Source organism: Ochlerotatus camptorhynchus, unplaced genomic scaffold (assembly GCF_037179485.1).
Source record: "Ochlerotatus camptorhynchus isolate MF236.1 unplaced genomic scaffold, CSIRO-AGI_Acam_v1.1 ptg000092l, whole genome shotgun sequence".
NCBI classification, from domain to species: Eukaryota; Metazoa; Arthropoda; class Insecta; order Diptera; family Culicidae; genus Ochlerotatus; species Ochlerotatus camptorhynchus.
Window position 1 is genome coordinate 1,292,124 of NW_027040582.1, and position 18,105 is coordinate 1,310,228.

Here is an 18,105-nt window from a genome sequence, read left to right on the forward strand (position 1 = left end):
TGGGTCGGTCATCACTCACTCAAGCTCGACAAAAATTCATTTCCACCATTCGTTCTTGCACCTCCGATTTCGTCGCTACTGTAGAATTTCTCGCTCTTCCAAGACTCACCGTTGATTTACCGTCCACGTCGATCGACATAACGTCGTGGGAAATTCCTCCGGAACTGCAGCTCGCTGATCCAGCATTCTATCAAGCCAATCCTGTCGACCTCATTTTGGGTGCTAAAGTGTTTTTCGACATATTCAAATCGTCGGACAGAACAACTAGGCGAATCTCTGCCCGTTCTCGTGAATTCAACTTTCGTCTGGGTAATATGAGGGTGATCTGCGCATTGTCATCCAATCGCGCCTGTCATATCCAACGTAGCAACCATGTCAAACCTACCTGTAATGATGGAAAGATTTTGGTCATTGGAAGAAGATGAATCCACACCTTGCTACTTCGTTGAAGAAGCTGCTTGTGAACGGCATTTTCAGCAAACCGTCTCTCGCAATTCCGAAGGGCGCTATATCGTTCGCCTTCCACTGAAGGAGGATATATTGGTTAACATGAGTGACAACCGCAATACAGCAATCAGGCGTTTCCATCTGCTAGAACGACGACTGACTCGTGACGACGGCCTGTTCTTTTGGTAACTTGATTTTTTTCTATATTGAAAAGAAATTGTTCGAATATGTTTCAGCCATATTTAAAGTGTAATATTCATGTAGGGTAGAAGCATTATTATTCGCCACTGTGTTAATTTTCGCCGTGTTCCCTTTACTCCTCTAAACTTCTGTAAAGTATCACTTAAAAAAAAATCAATTATCGAACACCCGAATTTTGATTTTTGGCCATCTCGCGAAGATTTTTTCTAAATACACCTGACAAAGTAGGGATTGCTCTCACGGCAACAAGTGCGGTTAGTTTTTGCCTGCAGTGCTCTACAGCGTATCGCGGCTGACTGAGACTGAGAGAAACCAAAGCCTGCTTTATCAATCTCTGAGAAGTTAAGCTATTGAGATGCGAGAGCGCAACATCCCGCCGAAGAGTCACTAAAATGCGAAATAAGCCGTTCTCAGCCAGTATGTCTTAAACATGTGGCTTGCTAAATATGATTGACAACTGGATTGATAGATAACGTAACGCAATCCAGATGAACCAAAACGACTTTGGTGGTGAACCATCCTATATGTAGTGAATCTGTGCTGTAGAATAAAGGAACCAAAACAAAACAAAATTCAACCCTACATTGTTGACGGTGGAGCTTAGCAACATTGCAGAGCAGCGGAGATTTTGGAGCGAGAGAGGCAAAGTATTGCGCTCACTTTTTCAGGAAGAGAATGTATACTGGTTTTCCTTAGCCAACCAACATCTACTTCATTCTCCATCAGTTCGCTGAGCGTCGTGGAATCGTGCCTGGCTTGAGCCGGTACCCGGAACCAACAGAACAGATCAATTAGCAAATCGGGGGTTTTTTGTGCGGCTGTGTGAGATGGATTCAGCGCAAGAAAAGGCAGACGGTAAGGGTATTTTGATTCGAAGATTTGTACCTATTCTTATTTTAAATCTACGTTTTAAAACAATTGACAGCTCCGGAATGCGTTGCGGAAAATAATACATTCGGAAAGCACCGCAAAAATGGCCGGATTACAACGCTCATGGACTCGATTCGGGAAAAACAGGTTTGTTTTTGGTCTGAAAAGCGGAAGGTATCACAGCAAAAAAAAATACTGATGCTCTTCAACCTTGTTGAAAATGTAGTGTTCTTCTTCACGAATGTAAAAATTTGGCATTCGGGGAGCGAATGTATTGCAATTAGATGGAATTGGTTGCGTACATAAATTCGTATATTGCAGCGTTCTAGGATATTGCGATGAATAAGTGCGAAAAACTAACGCAATTGTTCGGTACTTCAAGAAGACGCCTAAGTGATGTGATCATATTTGTGAAGACAAAGATAAGACACCCTCTGCCTTCGCAATACTGGCTTAGTAATTGTGACGCAGTTTTTACTAACTCGGTTAGTTGTGAAAAGAAGTGGACTTGAAATTGCAGCCCATGAGCACAACAACAAAAAACAAAACGAAACTCACGATATGTCTGGAATCGTCATACTTGGGCTTATCATTACAGTTGAATTGAAAGTGTATAAATTTTATAGTGAAGTGGCATTCGTTCCGCATGAATCACGTACGCAAGAAGTTATCAAAATGTGTGCACTATTAAATTGCAAGTTAGCTCCAGCTAAATTCTAGAGCTAAATGCTATGCCTAATTTAAGATTTGGCAACTGCTGCTTCAACAATGGCAGTCAGTATGCATAAGGGCGTAACTGCGATGATCGATTCTGTTCCTCGATTTTCTCTTTAAATTCTTGAGTATACGCATATTTCCAGGCACAGTAGAACTTTAATTGACCACGTTTATTCCAATTTTTATTCCATTTGTTCAGTTACGGATACTGATTTGAAAATAACCGATCATGAGACCTTAGTGATTAATGTCTTAGACCATGTTAACGATAACGATAATATTTGTAAAATTGAAGTGCTGGAGGAAATATTCGAAGCAAGTTGTTTCGAATCTTGTTGAGAGGAGCGTGGATTTTCCATTCGCGGCCGGTAACTTAGATGAATCTACAGCTGTTCTTAATAACGCTTTGAAAACGTGTACCAATCAACTAGCAGAGAAAAAATTTGTTTCTTTGAAAAACTCGAACAGCTGGTACAAATTGGATCTTTTGTCAATCCATTGAATTGGTTGATGAACCTGATGAAATAAAATAGCTAGTTAATAGTAGTTGTAGATTTGAAGGTTTTCATCCAATTACATTAGATGAACTTAGAGTTATTTGTTTTTCATTAGGAAAATCGGCTGGAGTTGACAATGTCAATGCTAGAGTTATTCAAGATTGCTTATTGCGTGTCATTGGCCACATCTTGCTGGACCTTATTAATGGATCATTTCAAACTGGACATATGTCACAAATTTGGAAGAAATCCTTAGTGGTTCCTATTCAAAAAGTTGCTGAAACGATTAAAGCCGAAGAGTTTCGTCCCATCAACATGTTGCACACAATTGAGAAAATTTTAGAACTTGTTGTTAAAGGCCAGCTGTTGGAGTATTTAAATAGTAATAGTTTGTTGATACCAGAACAATCAAGATATCGGGAAGGTCATTCTTGTGAAACCGCGTTGAATTTGGTATTCGCGAAGTGGAAAAATAACTTCGAATGTAAAGATACGATTGTTGCTGTTTTTTTTTTTTGATCTTAAACGCGCTTTTGAAACAAATTCTAGGCCCTTATTGTAAATGGTTTGAAAGCTATTTGTCTGACAGAACTCAACGGACTGTTTTTAATGATTCTGTTTCCAGTCCCGTGGGGAATAACCTTGGAGTGCCCCAGGGAAGTGTATTAGGGCCCCTGTTATTTATTATGCATATTAATGACTTGCGACGTGTTTTACGATTTTGCGACATTAATCTTTTTGCAGATGATACTGTGTTATTCATTGCAGCTAAGGATTTAGAAGTTGCCGTCTCACACTTGAATGAAGATTTGCAGTATCTAAGTAGATGGTTGAAGTGTAAGCAGTTAAAATTGAATACAAGTAAAACTAAATTTATGGTGATTTCGCGGAATCGATTAAATGAGAACGTCTCTGTTGTAATTGATGATGAGACTATTGATCGCGTTCAGGAGATTAAATATCTTGGCGTGATTATTGATGACAAACTTAATTTCAACTCTCACATTGACAATGTCATCAAGAAAATTGCCAAGAAGTATGGAATTATATGTCGATTGAAAAACGATTTAACTATTGCCAGTAAAATACAGCTATACAAATCAATCATCTCTCATACCCTAGACTTTTGCCCTTCCATTTTATTTCTGGCCAATGCAACATAAATATCGAGATTACAGCGCTTGCAGAGTAAAATAATGCGTTTGATTTTGAGATGTAATCGATTCACTTCCTTAACATTGCTTTGCTTGCTTGCGGTTGAATGCTTGCAACCTTGCGGCTGAGGTAGCCTCAGGAGTACGGATCGAGAGTTTGGGATGACGCTTCCGAAAACCGTGAAGCCAATCTCAACCAGCCAGCTGTGTCTTCGTTTTGAAAACATGTGCTTTCCCGTTGCGTTCGGCCAGCTGGAAGGCAAGGCTCCGGATCTCGCGGGTGGTAATTCCGTAGCATCGAACTTTGAAGTCCAAAATGTGGGCCATTAAAACAGCTTCCTCGGCAGGTATGAAAACTGTTTTGAATGAGCCGATTTGCTTCACCTCCTGGCCCAGTACTTCTGCAGTTTTCAGATAGCGGATCAGCGTAGGTCTTGGAATTCCATGGTCCTTGGCTGCTCGTTTGATGGACGTTCCACTCCGGCGGACAGAATCTATGGCCGCTTCCATGGCCGTTTTGGACCACTGCTGCCTTCCCGATTGTCTTTTGTACGTTCGCACCATCACTGCCACCAAAACACTGCGTAGGTAAACAATGTAAACAAGTCAACAAAGTGGGCGTTGAGGTTAGATTCCAGAAACAAGTGGTGTTCATTTTTCCCCTACTAGAGGTGTTCGTTTCGCCCCTAATCGACTATATAAATTTGAATGCATTTTTTTTTTAAATAAATTATTGCAAAAAACAATATTGTGATTAATGTCAACTTTCAGCAGCGATACAAAAAACGTGTTTGGGACAAATAGGTAATTGATAATAAATATTCTGAAACGTTCGTAAAACCTTATTTTGCTCTGGTTAGAAATTATAATATTTCAAACCCTTGGGTTATGATTTCGCATTTTTCATATATTTCGGTAGCCGGCGCCGGTGGTGTAGTGGTAAGTGTGACTGCTTTCTAACACCCCAATGGGTCTGGGTTCAATCCCAGCCGAGGTCGGTGGGATTTTTCTGAGGCATAAAAATCTCTGGTCACGTCTTCCTTCGGAAGGGAAGTAAAGCCGTTGGTTCCGGCCCATGTGTGTTGTGAATGGGTGCAATATCCTACGCAGGTGTGGAAGCTGCCGTCCTGCACATTCGGTTGCCGGCAATCGATGGCAATCGATGTCCGTCGGTGATTGGCTCTAGATTGCGGAACAGAGACCGACGTTAAATAAAGGAAAAAGAAAAGAAATATATTTCGGCGGTTAAAAGAGGATATCAACTGTTCTATTGAAAAGTGATATGTTTGATAGTGGTAAAAATGATTAACAACTTACATTTCCGTTTAAATTTAAAAGATTTTGTTATTTTGAGGGTGTCAATTTCGCCCCGTGTGTTCATTATGCCCCTAATCCTCCTAATAAGTTTTGACGTAGGACTACGTCTTTGATTTCTATATGGGGGTACACTTTGTGAAAACCGAAAATGGAACATGTAACAAATTAAGAAAGATTTTGAACGTTAATAACTCAGCTGCCCCTGGTCCAATTTCAATAATTTTATCACCAATCGATCAGAAATATGGCTACGCATTGATAACAATGCTTTCGAATGTTGATTTTCAACAATAAACTATTGAAAAACTGGTAAATGTCCAGCATTGCCCAAAAGCGTCGAATTAACTAACAAATCCACCAATTACCTACATGCATATGCTGCTTCCCCAACACAGTCGTCAGAGAGAAGTAAGTAGACGAAACAAGTCGAAGTGGCATTTGCCTTAGATCCTCGGGCGCGTGTGAATAGGGAGGATGGAATTGCGTAATATGTTGCACACTCATCGCCATATTCAGAACCAAACGAAAATTCTTCAAGATAACCACCATCCGTTGTCTGGCTCGCCGTGGCGGTATCTGACGTATCTCCGGTTTGATTTACGAGGTGTGCTGAAGGTGTTCCTGAAAAATGAGATCCGTGATGCTGTCACCTACACTAAACACGCCAAGCGTAAGCGGCCATGGATGTCATCTACGTTTTTGAAGTGACAGAGACGCACTCTGTTTGGTTTCGGAGGTTAAATCATCACCAACATTGGAAACAAAACGGCTCTTTTCAGGGCCACCAAGCTTATTACCGTAAAGAGTAGGAATAGAATTCATCTGCCTGTTTGTCCATATTCAGAACCACCGACCACACAAAATGCTCATGTAATCAAACTGGAAGCAGGGATACAAATTATTTTGATCAACCTTGATCAACTTTGAATCGCCATATTTTAGATGGAAGGGGCAACAATCTAGCATCTAATTCGACGAATACGGCAGGAAACATTTCTGGATCAACAATAGAATAGGGCCCATCAGCATTTGTAAACAAACCATTCCAAAGTCTCACAAATCGAAGGCCGCTCACACAAACCAACACCAACATCTTGTAGGTAGAAGTTTTCCCTATCCAATGATGGTGTTGGTTTGTGTGGGTGGCCTTCGCTTTGTGAGTAAAGGGCTTTGGAACGGTTTGTTTACAAATGCTGATGGGCTCTTTTCTATTGTTGATCCAGATTTGTGAAGCCGAGTTATTTACGAGTGTCGATGAAGAGAATCGATCAATGTAGATAGGACCTATTGAAAAGTGACGCGAGATTTGTTTTCCGTACTGAGCTCCAATGCTACCGACGAGGCAGCTCCCAGAGATGTTATGCCTTAGAACATGCCGGTGGTGCCGACTGAGATTGGACCCAGGCCTGCTGGGGTGAGAGGTAATCATGCTAACCACCGGCGCCGATATCTATCACGGTGAATGAGAACGACCCAAATTTGAGTTTAGTTATCTCAGAAATAAAGTGCAGGAACTCAGCGATGAATAAATTTGCCTCATGTTTTCCCAGGTTTTTCCAGGATTTTCCAGGGAAAAAATCCCGAATTTGAGAAAAGTAAAGGTTGGATTCACTCAGTCTATTGGTACTACTCCGAGACTGAATAAAATTTTCGTCAATTTCTTCATTTTCTGGCAGACTTTTTAGGTTTTCCACAGGAAATCATGAGACAAATTTACTCATCGTTGAGTTCCTACACTTTTGGGGATTATGAGTGAACTAAACTCAAATTTGGGTCGTTCTCATTCGCCGTGTACGCAAAAAGAAAATAGCCAGTGTCGCTACTTGATAGCAAACTACTCATAATGGGAGGAGTCTTTGTAGCTTTTATACCACTTGGTTGTACATCATTATGCTTTAACCTAAAAAGATATAAAGCAGCGTTGCTGTCTGGTATCAGCTCACACACTCTTTGCTCGACACACACTCTTTGCTCGACTGTTGAGCTGTTCAGTTCGTTTTCTTTTTCGCTCGAGTTCTCGCTTCGATTCGGTTTGTGCTGTCGCGTTGCGCCGTGGAAGCGTCGCCACCTTCGCGCGTTCTGGCAAGTTTACTGCAACTTGCCAACACGAAACAAATGGTGCGTAAACGTACCAATGATTCAGCAGCGGGCCCTTCAAAGAAGGTGGTAATCCAGCACAGCGCGTCGCAGGATGACGCCGGAAAACGGGTACTGCAAGCCAACCAGTTTGCGGTGCTCCCCGAAGAAAATCCCCCCTATTCTGCGAGTCACGTGACTCTCTCTCACCGGTGAGGTGACAATAGTCACCTCGTGTGAGGTGACTCTCCATTTGATTTGCATGGAGAGTCACCTCACACGAGGTGACTATTGTCACCTCACCGGTGAGAGAGAGTCACGTGACTCGCAGAATAGGGGGGAATGGCGATGGTGACGTCGTTCCCATCGCTGCAAGAGAGCGGATTCCCCCGCTTTTCACGCCGGAGAAGGATGTTGCCAAGCTGCGTGTCGAACTGGCAAAACACAAGCTGCTGCCTCGCTTCAAGCTTTGCAGCATCGGCACCAAAATCATGTGCTCCAGCCTGGAGGAGTACAATCAAACAGGATGTTTCCTAAAGGAAAACAACGTTGACTTCTTCACGCACGATCTGCCATCGAGCAAGCCACTGAAGCTGGTATTGCGTGGATTACCGTCGTTCGAGGCGGCTGTGGTTAAATCCGAGCTGGAGCGGCTTGCGCTCAAACCTGAGGCGGTGTTCCCAATAAACCGGCGTTCCAACCACAACACCAGCTTCCGTGACCAGTTGTTCCTGGTGCACTTCACGAAGGGATCCACCAGTCTAGCGGCTCTGAGATCCAAAATCCGGGACCTGTTTCAGGTCATCATCAGTTGGGAACATTACAAATCCCATCATCGTGATGTTACGCAGTGTATGAACTGCCTCTCCTACGGCCATGGCACCAAAAACTGCCATATGAAGACTATCTGCGGCAAGTGTGCTGGAACTCACTCGACTGCGTCCTGTGAGCAAGATGATGACATCGAGCCAACGTGTGTCAACTGCGGTGGAAACCACCAAGCCTCCAATCGCGGATGTCCCAAGCGAGTGGAGTTCATCAATATCCGTCGGAAGGCTACGATCAATAATCAGCCCGGTCGCCTCCGTAATCATCGTTCGCCTCCTGCACGCACGGAAGTCCAGTACCCAGCTCTCCAGCCCCGTCGACATGTTCCGAACTTAGAACCACTTCCGCTCAACAACCAACAAGTCAAGTATGTGAGTATTCCTAACAATCGAACAGTCCAGCATCGTCTCGGTGCTGCTGCTGCCCAGCCAATGCCAGGTCCCTCCACCGCCCCTGGTTTATCATACGCTGGTGCTGTCTCAGGTGAGCCTGTCGACGATACTCCGTTCACCTCGGAGGAACTTGTGACGCTCGTGGCCGAGGTCATCATCATCTTGCGCACCTGCAAGACTCGATCTGAACAGCTACATGCTGCCCTGTCCCTTGTCACTAAGTATGGACCGTGAAGCCATCAAGATCGTAAATTGGAACGCTTGCTCCTTGAAGAGCAAAAACATCGAGTTTGTTGAGTTTCTCAATGAACGAAACATCGACATTGCCATCATAACTGAAACCCACCTGAAGTCTGAAACAAACGTCTACCTTCCCGATTTCCGGCTCGTGAGGCTAGATCGAACCAACAATGGAGGAGGAGGAGTGGCTATTGCAATAAGGAGAAACATCTGCTGTCGACTGATGCCCAGCTTTCAGCTGAAGATCATCGAAGCCGTAGGGGTGGAAGTTTCTACTCCTATCGGCCCCATCACCATCGTCGCGGCTTACTGCCCCAAACAAGTCAACATCAGGGACGGATCGGCAGCAGATCTGCGACGAGATATTATCAAGCTAACACGACGACGGGAAAACTTTATCATCGCTGGCGACCTGAACGCCAAACATCAAGCTTGGGGCAACAATCGGCGCAATCAAAACGGCACCATCCTGAACAACGACCTGCAGGAAGCGCAGTACAACATCTTGAGTCCGGAAACTCCCACCCGGTTGAGTCGGTCCGGTGTTCACGCTACCATCGATATCTTCATCAGCAACATGGGCAACAACATCGCTCAACCTATCACCTATCAGGAACTCAGCTCGGACCACTACCCGGTGGTGACTGAGGTGGGATCCTCCGTAAATCGATTTGAAGCTTTCCGGCGCAACTATCATCGTGTTGACTGGGGTCAGTTCCAACATTGCGTCGACACCGCTGTAGACTACGATGTCCAACCGGAATCGTCCGAAGATGTTGACCGGTGTCTGCGCTCCATCGATCAAGTAATTTCCCGGGCCAGGGAGCTACATGTGCCAGTATCCAGACAGGTGAGTAATACTCTGAACCTTGACAGGCCTACTAAAGACCTCATTAGACTCCGCAACACAATTCGTAGGCAGTACCAGCGTACTGGGCTGCCTAAACTGAAGACCATTTGCAACCGTTTGAACAAAATCATCCAAGCCAGGATGGTGGATCTCAGAAATATCAATTTTGCAAACAAGATTCGCTCTCTCCCAGATTGTGCTAAGCCATTCTGGAAAATGGCAAAGATTTTGAAAAATAAGCCGAGGCCCATTCCTCCCCTTTCCTCTCCTAACCAAAATTTGGACCCATCTTTACTAATAACCCCATTTGAAAAGGCCAATGCTCTTGGACAACACTTTGTAAATTCACATAACTTTGGCCACGCCATGGTGAGTCCCCACGAGCCTGCAGTATCACAGGCAATGGCTAGTGTCGCTGCCACCCCCGTAGTTGTCCCTGACGAAAGTAGAATATCGGCTGATGAGGTGATAGCAGCGATTAAATCAACAAAGAACATGAAGGCCGCTGGTGTCGATGGAGTGGTCAACCTCGAGCTGAAAAACTTGAGTGTTGACTTCTTCAAGCACCTTGCAGTGGTCTTCAACAAGTGTTTAATGCTTGGCTACTTCCCTGCATGCTGGAAGTTAGCCAAAGTTATTCCAATTCACAAACCTGGCAAAGACCCTACTAGTGCCAAAAACTATCGCCCCATCAGCCTCTTGTCCTCCATCTCGAAGCTATTCGAAAAATTGATACTCAGCCGTCTGCTGGTGTTTTCAAATGATAATAACATCTTTCTCAAAGAGCAATTCGGGTTTAGGAAAGGCCACTCTACCATCCACCAACTCGCACGGGTTACTAACATCATCAAGCGGAACAAGTCCGTTTCCAATACATCTGCCATGGCATTGTTGGACGTCGAGAAGGCGTTCGACAATGTCTGGCATGATGGTCTAGTGTACAAGCTGCATCGATACAACTTTCCGAACTACCTCGTGAAGATCATCAAAAACTACTTGTCGGGCAGATCATTCCAGGTCTACTTGAACAATGTCTCCTCTGATACGTTCAACGTTGATGCAGGGGTCCCTCAAGGTAGCCTGCTTGGGCCTATCCTATTCAACATTTTCACGTCAGACGTTCCTCCCCTGCCGGGTGGTGTTATCCTGTCAATGTTCGCAGATGACACCTCCATCATCTATAAGGGTCGAGTGATCCGTGCTCTGGCGAGTAAACTACAATCAGGCCTGGATGTTTTGTCCGACTATTTTAAGAGCTGGAAGATTTGTATCAATGCAGCTAAAACACAAACCATTCTGTTTCCACATTCGTATTCACCTCGGCTTGTTCCGCCTGCTAACGTCAAGATCCATCTTGATAGCACTCCCATTGAATGGTCGAGTGAAGTAGTCTACCTTGGTCTCACCCTCAAATTGCTATTCCGATCCCATGTGGACAAGACATCCACCAAGTGTAACATCTTGATCAGGTCGCTCTACCCTCTGATAAACAGGAAGTCCACCCTGTCCCTCAAAAACAAGCTTGCTGTCCACAAGCAAATCATTCTGCCGGCTATTTAGTATGGTATGCCAATCTGGGAGAGTTGTGCTAAGTGCCACCACTTAAAGCTTCAGAGGATCCAAAACAAGATCCTCAGAATGATCCTTAACAGTCCACCGCGAACTCGTAATTCTGAGATTCACCACCTGGCCGGTCTTCAAACACTCAAGGAGCGAAAGACTTCCACGCTGGAAAGGTTCAGAGTAGCCTGTCTGCAATCAAACCACCAGATCATTCGTGATTTGGCAACCTAGTTTAAGTAGTTAGGTGCTCAAGTAGGTAGGTTATCAAATTTTTAAATTCAAACCAAAACAATCCCACAAAGGGTATCCTGTAAATTAGCGCTAAACGCAATCATCACATTAGAATAACCAATTAACTAGAACAAAGATGAAGAACCAAAGGCTAACCAATTGAAATGTTAAATCAAATGTTGAAACATAAAACCCAGAAAATAAACGTAAATTTTACTACTGGTATCAGCTCATTTTCGCTTCGGACGGCGTGGTCAGCAATAGCAGCAGTAGGAAGGTGGCTAGTCCACTTTTCTATAACCAACAAGCAACAATTGACTGGTCGTGGCAAAGGAGGTGCCAATCGTCATCGCAAATTCTTCGAGATAACCACCATCCGTCGTCTGGCTCGCCGTGGCAGTGTCTGACGTATCTCCGGTCTGATCTACGAGGTGTGCTGAAGGTGTTCGTGGAAAATGAGGTCCGTGATGCTGTCACCTACACTAAACAAGCCAAGCGTAAGTGGCCATGGATGGCCATCAAGCTTACATCAGTAAAGAGTTGGAATATAATTTAACTGTGCTTGTTTGTCCATATTCATAACCACAAGCCCCCAACGACCACACAAACTTGGAAGCAGGGGTGCAAGTGATTTTGATTGATTCTCGTAATCAACTTTCTTTTCGAAAAAGATTACTACAAATTTGGTACCCCTACAATTCAAAAACGGGAAGAGTTGAGATAATAGATATTTGATCAATTAAAAGAACTTAATGCTCTTCACATTTATTCCGTTCTTTAGTGGTCCTACGTCAAGCTTCCGTTCGTGCCCCTAGGCACAGACCCGTCTACTTTTTTTTTGCAAATTTTGGGGGTTCGTGAGCATTCTTGACATTGCTGAAAACTATGATAGCATCATATTGTGAGGTTTCTAGAGCAATAGGATGCTTTAATGATTGTTCACAAACCCTTGATCGCTTGTAATACTTATGAATATTTTAGGTGGCCAAAAAGGCGAACTAAGAGGTGGACGCCTGAGCTTTTCCACATTTATATCACCGTGAAGCAACTGTAAACTCTAGATGGAATTTATATCTGTAGCTGTAACCAGTTCGATTTTGTTTGCTAAGCTGGTTAAAATGTCATATTTAATTATCTTAAAGATAAATCGACCAGCTCAAACCTTTGTAGGGGTAAGAGGTGGGACCATCATCATCATAAATTTCTACAGCTAAGGGAAGCAATTATCTGAACTTCATTGAACTCACGAAATAGTATCCCCTTTGGCCACATTGCAGTCGAAAGAGCCTTTGCTTTTAGGTCAGGACTCATACCAAGTTTAAACGAAATTTTTAACATTTTTTGAGAAATTTTTGTTAAATTACTAAAAACATTATTTTTTTATATTTTCCCAGAAATAATTTTACTCAACAACCTTGTCTCGGACGTCGATCGGAAGTGCCGGTAGACTTCATTTTAAATAATTTTACAAGTTCCAAAATGGTCGAACTTTATTAAAAAATGTGCATCATTGCCCATAACAAACAATTCTAGATAGAGCAGGAATTAGGGCGTAACAGCTTTTGTAAACAATGCCTACTCTCGATGGTTTCTAGGAATTCAAGGCACTCCCACACAAACCAATACAACCATCGGGTAGGGAAAGACTTCCCCATGCAAAATTAAAAGCAAATCCGAGAAGGTGGAGATTTTTGCTATTTGGCATGGAACTGCTCTATGGGAATTTTTCCTTCTTTTAGTGAGCGTTTATTAGGCTGCCGAAATCCAGCCCACTACCAATATTGCATACCTCGCCAAATTGTAACTCAACGTCCTCCATTTCCAGAATGCTCTATTCGAATCATATCACGACATTGTGCTGCCACCTGTGATATGGAACACCCTGGCCACCTTGGAAGCTACAATCACAGATGGCTCGTTCGAAACTCTGCTGCAGTTGCTGAAGACACAGATTGAAGTTGAATCACAGAGAAATCCCGAACATGTCGTTTCCCCCAACACCATCACTTCATGTTCCACACGTGACCTACACAGAGTACATCGACGACATGACGCAGTTGAAAAGCTGCAATCCATCGATGACCTGCGGAGGCTTGCATCTTCCTACTCAAGAACAGCGGGAAAGGGCAGGGAAATATTGCTGCTAGACATCAAGCAAAAATTCGTGTGTCTGATCAACAAGTATTTTCCTCAGAAAGAGGCGATTACGGATGGAACACTCGCCGATGAATGTAATCAAAGGGTGCAACATTTGGTCGAGGATGGCGAAAAATCCCTCGGACGGTGGTGTATCCGACCAGATATCGCGGAACTAGACGAGCTCGTCCGGAAACTGAACAGCTCGGACGATTCGCAGACAATTGCCCAGCCAAGGACTCCACTTCAGAATGCTAAAACTCATCAATCGCTCACCATCATGCTGAAGAGCATCGATCGTTTTGAGCCCTTTTTGAAGGTTATTTTGGAGAAGACGGGAGCATTCAATGAGGTAAGTTTGAACCAATGCAGGTAACTGAAGACGATACTCATTTTTGGTGTTTCTTCCACAGCGGATCCAGTGCGATCTGGATACGCCCTTGCACTACGCCGTTCGGAGTCAGAACGCAAGCTTCATCGAGTGGCTGCTTGGGCAGAAATCTCTGGACCTCAATTGTCGCAACAAACAGATGAAGACGGCACTGTTTCTCCTATGCGAGCAGTACAAGGCCGTTAGACGGAAGGTTCGGGATCCCAAAGAAAGGGTCGATCAACTGAAGGAATGCAGAAAGTACATCATACTGCTGTTGCAGAACGGAGCAGATTTCAACATTTGTAGCAGCAAGGCTCTTCTGCCGTACGAGCTGCTCACTCAAAATGGAAAACCAATTACTCTATCGATCGATCATATGCAGTCAGAAGAGCAGGAGTTCCTTATTCAGTGTGAGAATGTAGTACAAACAAAGGGAGGTGGCCAAATTTTGAAAAGACGCGATGATAAGTTTACGACTGAGGATTTTAGAAGAATGACAGTCGAGCTGTTGGAGATCTTTTTACGATTCAAAGACCTGAATACGTTTGAAAAGGAATTTCGAAAATTTGAAGTTAAAGGTGACGACGAAAGCAAGGTGATAACACTTCTGCTGCACACTGCAGTTGAATTGAATCTTCAGAAGTGTGTGGATCTTATTGTGGGTCGTTATGAAAAAGTGATCTTTGCTGCAGTCCATGATACGTTCCATCTGAAATACCGTGTGGAACTGAAAGGATTGCTGCGAAAGGCTTGTGAGAGTTGTAATCCTGCCATACTAACGAAGCTTTTATGCAAAATGGAGAAAGATAAACTGCTCATCAATGACGAATGCATACTGGTGTACGCGATGAACCTGTGTACAAATATGTCCGATGAAAGCGATCGTAAAACAAATCTTCTGAAGTGTGCCAAATTGATGGCTACGGATCCGAGGATCTTCCACACAAAAACAGACTGTTATGGCAACACTGCTCTGCAAGTTGCACTCAAATATGGATTCACAGATATTGCCAAAGCACTAATTGTGGATCACAAGTACATGTTTTTGGGTGTTCAGAACAAGAAGGGCGAAACACCTCTGGACAATGCATCATACGAATTTTGCAAAGAGTATTTTGATCAGTGTGCATCACAAATTTACTCAGGGGATATTCTGATCGACCTGGATGGGATCAACCCGTACATATTTAAAAAATCACACGATAATTATAAGGAAATTCCCAGAGTGCGAACCCAGAAAGGGTCACATAGCCGGAATTTTCGGTCGGAAATGGCGTGCCTCAAGAAAATGGCCATTTCAAAAAATCACAAACAACTACTTCATCATCCGGTGATCTACACTTTCATCTTGGTTAAATGGCTGCGATTCAGCATGTGGCATTGTACTAACTTACTGCTAACTATGGCAGCTACAGCCGCATTTTCGTATTTTTCAATAACTCACATTTGCCATGACAGCTTTTCAATGCCATCCTACATTGCCAGTTGGTTTGGATTTACCTATGTCCTGTGTCGAGAACTACTCCAGTGGATAATGTTTGGCAATAAATATTTCCGACTATTTCAAAATTGGATCGATATGGCCCACGTCCTCGGAATGCTTATCGTTTTGGGATTCAAGGGTTGCTCATTGATCTCTTCATTGGTGGTAATCATCTTTGCAATTCAGATTATTCAGCTCATCGGTTCGCTGCCGTTCAACAGCATCTCCACCTACCGCTGCATGTTCCGGGTAGTCGCGCTAAACTTTATCAAAAGCATTGCCCTCTTCTGTCCACTCATACTGGCCTTTGCTTACAGCTTCTATCTGTACTACAATGACAAGTTGGTACCGGTCCATAGCAATGCCACTTTGAACCCATTCGCATCTGCCACTGCTACTGGAGTAAAAATTTCGGTCATGGCTTCCGGGGAGTTCGAGGCGTCTGCGATGAACATCAGCGGGAGTATGTTTATCATTTTCCTGCTGTTCATTTTTTGCATACCCATGGTCATGCAGAATCTGATCAATGGTCTCGCAGTCAGTGATATTTCTGAAATACGGAAACAGTCCGAATCGATCAGCCTGTCGGAGAAAGTGCTGCTACTTGCTCGTTTCGAGTCTGGTTTAAATCGGACCATAAATTATAAACCCATCAAAAGCATTCTGTTTTACTTGCGCAGGCTCTCCCCTGGTCTGTTCTTCAGGAACTATCATCACATCATTAAAATCGTAGTGAATGATGGAGCGAGAATAATGATAGACTCCCGATACTCACGGCACAGCTGTTATGGTAAGCAATCCTCTAACTGTTCGAAATTATCTTGCCTTGCACGACAAACCAAATCGTGGAAAGGAATGCAAAATGGTGCCACCGACGCACCCAGCCAGACTGATGTCGAGATGGGAGCACTGCTCAATAATTGTACAGACAGCATATCAGTGCCAAATTCACCTCTAAGGAAAAAGCAAAAAGCATCGAAAAATCCTTGGGAGTTCATTCCCAGAATTCCCGTGCTGGGGCTGTTCTCGCCCGTGGCCACGCTCGATGAACCCGTACTGGAAGAGTTGCTGTCCATTGTCAAGCGGAAAGCGATCAGCAATGCACGGAAGCCGAGAATAGAATCATCAAAAGCCCATCTCAAAACTGCTTCGTTCACCGAAAAGCTAGGTTATAATCATCATCAAACTGCAGGGGAATGTTTCACTTGAGGTGGAGTTCTGAGAGAGTTTGTTTAAAACATTGTCGCAAAACCCAGATGGTTATATCCTGTACGACTGCTTGTGGAACTGAATCACAATCAAAATTATCTCTGCATTTTTGTTTTTTTTTTATTTTCTACCAGGCTAATACAAGGCAATTCTTTTCTCGGTGCTCTGCACTGAAGATAGTTTTCGCATAGTATCTGTTAAGGAACGCACATCATATTGTTCAATTACAAAATTAATGATTTTTTTTTTTTTTTTTTTTAGAATATCACATTACATAAAAGTCTTCGGTTTTAGAGTACGGTAGTTTTTGCTTCCAGTCGGCGGCTAAAACGCACATCATCAAACTGGAACGGATCCAGTATCGCTGTCTTCGTATCGCGTTAGGATGCATGCACTCGACTCATACGATGAGTCTCGAAGTGTTAGCGGGCATGTTGCCACTCTCTGATCGGTTTTCGGAATTATCTCTCAGGCTCCTCACCCGTTGTGAAATTATGAACCCACTGGTGATTGCAAACTTTGAGAAGCTTCTTGAGCTAAACCCTCAAACTCGTTTTATGTCATTGTACTACGTGTACATAACACAGGATGTCAGCCCTTCGCAGCATAATCCCTATCGTGTTTGCTTCTCCGACTTCGACAATTCTGTTCTATTTGATTTATCCATGACGCAAGAGATTCGCGGAATCTCAGAGCATCATCGTTCCATGATTTCTCCGTCAATTTTCGCTGCAAAGTTTGGCCAAGTTGATTCCGCAAGATCGTTCTTCACAGATGGGTCACTAATAGAGGCGTCCGCAGGTTTCGGTATTTATAACGAATTTCATAGCGCCTCTCGAATGCTTCATGCTCCTTGTTCCGTATATGTTGCTGAACTGGCGGCAATACATTATACGCTAGAAACGATCGCCTCACTTGCACCAGATCATTATTTTATTTTTACGGATAGTCTCAATTCTGTCGAGGCTATTCGCTCCATGAGGCCGGTAAAGCACTCCTCGTATTTTCTCATGAAAATACGAGAGCTTCTAAGTGCTTTATCCTTAAGGTGATACGGCACGTCATCCAACAATGGCTGTCCCTACAATCATTAAATAAACGTGTTTTGGTATGCGTACGAAAGACATCTTCCTACAAAACAGTAAATTACTAATTACATACCTTAAAAAATGGGCCTGAATTGGATGAATAAGATCTGGATACATATTTTGATACTTTTCCACCAAAATATTGCCAATTCCTTCACGCATTGGTAATATTTGCATTAAAATGTACGATCAGTCGATTTTGTTCTGCCCAGGGCATCAAATTTCAATAACTGTTTTCACTAGTTTTCACTTCTCAGAACCACACTAAAAACAATTACGACACGTGCTTCTACAAGCACTTTCAAGTTAATTAACTTTTAAAGACGATATTTGCTTAAATAATATAATTTGCATCGTTAAAAACGCGAGCCGCGAATAATTTTGCAAGCTGAAACTGTTTTGTTTACCTTTTTTCTACACCTTGCATTGCGAA

At 43.4% G+C, this 18,105-nt stretch overlaps 1 protein-coding gene across 1 annotated transcript; it reads left to right on the forward strand.

Annotated features, from left to right (window-relative positions):
* Positions 1–1,393: 1,393 nt before the first annotated feature.
* LOC135698642 (transient receptor potential cation channel protein painless-like) lies at positions 1,394–16,821 on the forward strand. The gene is made up of 4 exons (XM_065218700.1): positions 1,394–1,503; positions 1,574–1,665; positions 13,209–13,871; positions 13,933–16,821. The coding sequence occupies exons 1-4, from the start codon at positions 1,476–1,478 to the stop codon at positions 16,582–16,584; spliced, it is 3,435 nt and encodes a 1,144-aa protein (XP_065074772.1). The 5' UTR covers positions 1,394–1,475; the 3' UTR covers positions 16,585–16,821.
* The last annotated feature ends 1,284 nt before the right edge of the window (positions 16,822–18,105 follow it).

Coding starts and splice junctions, on each gene's coding strand:
- LOC135698642 (XM_065218700.1), top strand. CDS start 1,476: ATGGATTCAGCGCAAGAAAAGGCAGACG. Junction 1,504..1,573: donor AGCGCAAGAAAAGGCAGACG/GTAAGGGTATTT, acceptor AACAATTGACAG/CTCCGGAATGCGTTGCGGAA. Junction 13,872..13,932: donor AGACGGGAGCATTCAATGAG/GTAAGTTTGAAC, acceptor TTTCTTCCACAG/CGGATCCAGTGCGATCTGGA.